The sequence below is a fragment of the Nilaparvata lugens genome, chromosome 7 (genome assembly GCF_014356525.2).
Source record: "Nilaparvata lugens isolate BPH chromosome 7, ASM1435652v1, whole genome shotgun sequence".
Lineage (NCBI taxonomy): Eukaryota > Metazoa > Arthropoda > Insecta > Hemiptera > Delphacidae > Nilaparvata > Nilaparvata lugens.
The window spans coordinates 27,172,817-27,177,875 of NC_052510.1; the positions used below are offsets into that span (position 1 = coordinate 27,172,817).

Consider the following 5,059-nt stretch of genomic DNA (forward strand, 5'->3'; position numbering starts at 1 on the left):
ATTCATACTTATCAAATAGAATATAGAGAGCACCTTATATACATATAGATGTCTCACCGGGAGGATGCCAAGTCTATCAAAAAGCGGGAAAGAACTGTCACGAGGCCCCACTCCAGCAACTACCCTTATGAATGATTTTTGAAGCTTGATTATGGGTGACATAGTTGTGACGTAAGTACTGCCCCAGCAGCTCAAACCATAATTAATTCTAGCATGAGCAAAAGAGTAATAAACCTCTTTTAATGTGTTGATATTGCAAATACCCTTCAATTGATACATCGTCCTGAGGTAAAAATGTAAAGATCTTTTAAGACTTGAGATGTGGGCCTTCCACGTTAGATTATGGTCAAGGAGGAGACCCAAATATTTAATTGTGGTCTCACCACCAACTATTGGGCAACTGCAGCAATCATGGCTGCAGTTGCTGTCGTGAAGGCGAAGAGGAACAGCAAAACTCTGAGTACCAGTGAGACTAAACAGGATGTAGTTGGTCTTCTGGACATTTATGGATAGCTTATTGCAGGTGAACCATAGTGTCAATTTATTAAGGTCATGCTGAATATCCTCCCTAAGCTGATCCTGAGTGTTTGTGTAGGCCAACGCAGAGTCATCAGCAAAAGCAGTTAACTGACCTCTAAATTCACCCTTGAACAAGTCATTGACGTAGATGAGAAATAAAATGGGTCCAAGTACTGAGCCTTGCGGTACTCCGTGATGGATATATAACAGATCACTTGTATCATTCTTTATCTGAACCGCCTGTTTCCCACCCTGCACGAATGTTCTCATCCACTCCAAAGCTATTCCCCTGATGCCCGCCCTCCACAACTTATGGAACAATAGGCTATGGTTTACAGTGTCAAAAGCCTTGCTGACATCAATAAAGAGACCTGCTGCCCTGCAACCATGTCCTCTATTCAGGCCTGAATAGATAGTTTTTAGAAAATGCTGCAAGGCAAACTCTGTATTTAGGCCCTCCCTAAATCCAAACTGCTGATTTGAAAAGAAATTATTGGAATTCAGGAAATGCAATACCCTTTTCTTGATAAGCTTTTCAAAAATTTTAGATAAGGTGGGGAGAAGAGAGATTGGTCGATAGCTATTTTTGGAAAGCCTGTCACCTTTTTTGAATATTGGGATAACACTAGCAATTTTTAATCTATCAGGGAATTGACCTGATGTAATGGAAATGTTGAACAGATTAACTAACACATTGGAAAGATATGGAAGATTCTCTTTTAATATTCTGGCTGTAATTATATCAGTCCCTGAGCTTTTATTTGATGACAGTTTATTTACAATTTTACACAGTTCTCTCTCATTGATGGGATTAATGAAAATACTTTTAAAACACCTTTCACCCCTGAACTCATTGGAGTATTGCCTGACCAAGTCAGGTGACATTTGAGGACAGGTCTGTGAGAGTATTTCAGGTATTTGGACAAAATATTCGTTAAAAATACCTGCTATAGTTTTGCTATCAGTTATAATAGTGTCATCCTCTCTCAAACGAAGTTCCTGATTAATTTTACTCTCTCCAGGTAATACTGAGTGAAGAATTTCCCACTTTTTTCTAGGATTATTGTTATGTAGATTTAATTTATTGGAGTAGTAATTAACCTTTGCATCCTTCACCCATCGTTTTATATTGTTTTTCATATTCATAAATCTGTTTTTCAATGTAATATTGTTTGGATCTCTCTTATATTGTTTATACAGTTTATCCCTAACCGCAATACTATTTACTAAACCAGGACTCATCCAGGGTTTCAACAACTTAATATTGTTCTTATATTTTATGCATTTTGTAGCTCTTTGTAACATGTTACCAACCAGCTCATAAAATTTATTGAATGCCTGGTTTGTATCATGAAGATCGTAGACATCATGCCAATGTTGCTGTCTCATTAATTCAGTAAGCAAATTATAGTCAATTTTAACAACCTCTGAGGCCTGTACCGTTTTACTACCAGCAACCGGCAATACACCAGCTATGGCACGGTGATCTGTGATGAAGTTTTCAATGACAGACACCTTATTGATTGTGAGCTGATCAGAACGAAAGGAGAGGTGATCAATACAGGTAGAAGATAAATCATTAACCCTAGTGTTGATGTCTATTAGCTGCTCAAGACCATGACAGTTTAAGCATTCCATGTATTCATCCGTAATATCATTATCTAAGGCAACATCAATATTAAAATCACCAATACAAACAAGATTTTTTGCTTTTATTCCATTAAGAGTGGTGTCGAAATTGGAAATAAAAGATTGGCGATCACCAGAGTGCAATCTATAAATACCAAGAATTGTGAAACTGAAATTTTTATAAACACAATTCAGTAATAATGAGTCGCAGTTCTCAATTATGCACCTCTGAACTACAGCGGTTATAGATTTATGAACATAGCATACAATACCACTTGCCCTAGAATCAGGAACAAATGATGAAAAACCTTCATACTCATCAATCTGATAAAACATAATATCATTTACATCATTCAACCAAGCCTCGCTTAGCATAATTATATCTGGTTTTTTGTTTAAACTCTCAAGATACAACAAAAATGCATCAAAGTTGGAATGACAACTACGTATGTTTTGATGGTATATAAATAGGCCAGTTAATTCAGAAAAATATGTGTTTACCTCATCAATATCACTGAGTAATTCAGCTACAGTCATAGACGTGGCCATCAATTACAATAATTTTCATACAGAATAAATTTGAGAAGGATCAGTATTCACTAAAAGGTAATAATGTTCAATAAATGTAAGTATACCCGTACACATGACAAAAAAGATAGTACAATTTTCATGGAAATGAAGCAATTGCACACATAATACATCATTGCTTGATAAAATAATAAAAGTAAAATAGAATTCAAGTAAATAATACAAACTACAAGAGCCAAATACCTCGTATTTCAAATAATAATTATCGACCACTACCAATTTATGATAAATACAATCAATAATATTAATCTTCAAGTTCTTACAAGTCAGAGTCATTGGAAAAAAATATCAAAACTACAATTTATCATGTAAGGCAGTTCATATAGATTTCAAATCCTCCATGCCGCGTATCAAAATAGCTGGTTGAGCAGCCTCCTTACGGACATATATCTTTCCGTCCCTTGAAAGAAGCCTTCTTGAAATCCGCCATCCAGATCTCTTTATCCTGTCTACGTAGGAATTTTACAACAATTGGTTTAACACTCGTCTTGTTTTTTGTTGGTAGTCTATGAGCCGTGCTAAGGTCTCTGGATGTCAATCGACTGTTAATTGTGATAGATACCTTTTCGAATATATCAAAAACAGACTCGTTAGTAATTTCAGGAACACCCGTCAAGATCACATTCTCTTTACGGGTGTGGTGTTGCTGATAGAGCCTATACTCAAAAACTGTATATATATATTTGTATTCCATGTGTGTATTTGTATTGCTTATTGTTCGCATATTGAACCCTCGCAGGCCAGTAACATTGCACACCCCTATTCCTTTCCATTCTGTTACCATTGTCCAAGCTCCTTTCTTTCAAGTCCGTCGCACCAACACATACCTGCATAGTATTTCCACCCCTCACAACTCACATCCATTCCTTCTCTGTCTCACTCTTAACACTCCCACTCTCTTTCCTATTTTTGTAACTTTCACCTCCCTTTCCCGCTAATAGATATTAGACCTTCCACGAGGAGACAGTCTAGTTCCAAAATTCCTACCGAAAACACGTGCTTACCGAAAGTTTCCTGTAGCTGGCCTGCCAATAATGTGATTGTACCGTATTATTTGTAGTTTTATTTATTGGAGTCAGATTATTAAATTCTCATTCAAATATAAACGTAGTAATTCAATAGTATACACCCATACATCTACAGTGGTGACCCCGACGTGATCTGAAATTTTAAGTGTTACCTATTTCTAGTTTTGTCGTTTTGCTACCTGTCTCGCCGCGTATCGTAGTGTCGCGCTGTGTATCCGTATCCCTGTCCGTCCGTATCCGTATCTGTATCCGTGTCCGTCTGTATCCGTATTCGTGTCCGTCCGTATCCGTATCATATTTTCCACGACCCGTGAACTTTGCCGGTTAGTGTGTGGACTCCAGTAGTGTGGTATCAATTCTGTTACAATTTCAACTATGGCAGATGAAGTAGCAGCATCTGTCAACCGAATTGCAGTGAGGATCCCACCGTTCTGGCCAGCAGATCCTGAACTTTGGTTTGCTCAAATTGAGAATCAATTTACTTTGGCTAATATAACTTCTGATGATACTAAATTCAGTTATGTGGCGGGAAATTTAGAGTCAAAATATGCTGCTGAAGTTCGAGATATTTTAACTAGACCACCAACAACAATGAAGTATGAAAAGCTGAAAACAGAGCTTATTCAGCGACTCAGTGCTTCACAGGATCAGAAGACAAGGCAGCTCTTGGAACATGAAGAGATAGGAGATCGGAAGCCCACACAGTTCCTGCGTCATCTCCGAGCCCTTGCTGGTACAGTTGTTCCTGACAGTGTGCTAAAACCTCTTTGGCTATCACGTCTGCCAGCCTCCACCCAAGCTATTCTGGCTACTCAACAGAATTCTGATTTGGATGCCCTAGCTGTGCTAGCTGATGCTGTTCTGGAGGCAAACCCAAGACCTAGCATTTCTGAGACTGCAGTTGCCACAATAGTGTAGAACAGATGATGGAGCGACTCACGTTACTCATGACAGCCAAGATGGGAGAGATTGCCAACACCTTGCGGCAAGAAATTGCTGCAGTAGCTGAGGTTCAACATGAAAACCGCTCACGCCGCTCAAACTTCCAATCCAGCCCTCATTCACGTTCACGCTCTGCATCACGCTCTGGCAATGGTGATCGTGATGGTATATGTTGGTACCACAGACGGTTTGGTGACCAGGCTGACAGATGCACCTCACCCTGTCAATACCAACCCAAGCGGCAGGGAAACGATCACGGGAGTCATTAATGGTGGCAAGTGACCCCATTCTCAAGTCATCCCGCCGCCTCTTTGTAACTGATAAGACATCAAAGCAGCAATTCCTTATAGACA

At 38.8% G+C, this 5,059-nt stretch overlaps 1 protein-coding gene across 1 annotated transcript; it reads left to right on the top strand.

The window, feature by feature from the left end:
* The first annotated feature begins 4,139 nt into the window (after window positions 1-4,139).
* On the top strand, window positions 4,140-4,682 carry LOC120352181. The gene has a single exon (XM_039431889.1). The coding sequence runs from the start codon at window positions 4,140-4,142 to the stop codon at window positions 4,680-4,682; it is 543 nt and encodes a 180-aa protein (XP_039287823.1).
* Window positions 4,683-5,059: the final 377 nt, after the last annotated feature.

Excerpts from the sequence above, each read along its gene's own strand:
- LOC120352181 (XM_039431889.1), top strand. The coding sequence starts at position 4,140 with ATGGCAGATGAAGTAGCAGCATCTGTCAACCGAATTGCAGTGAGGATC.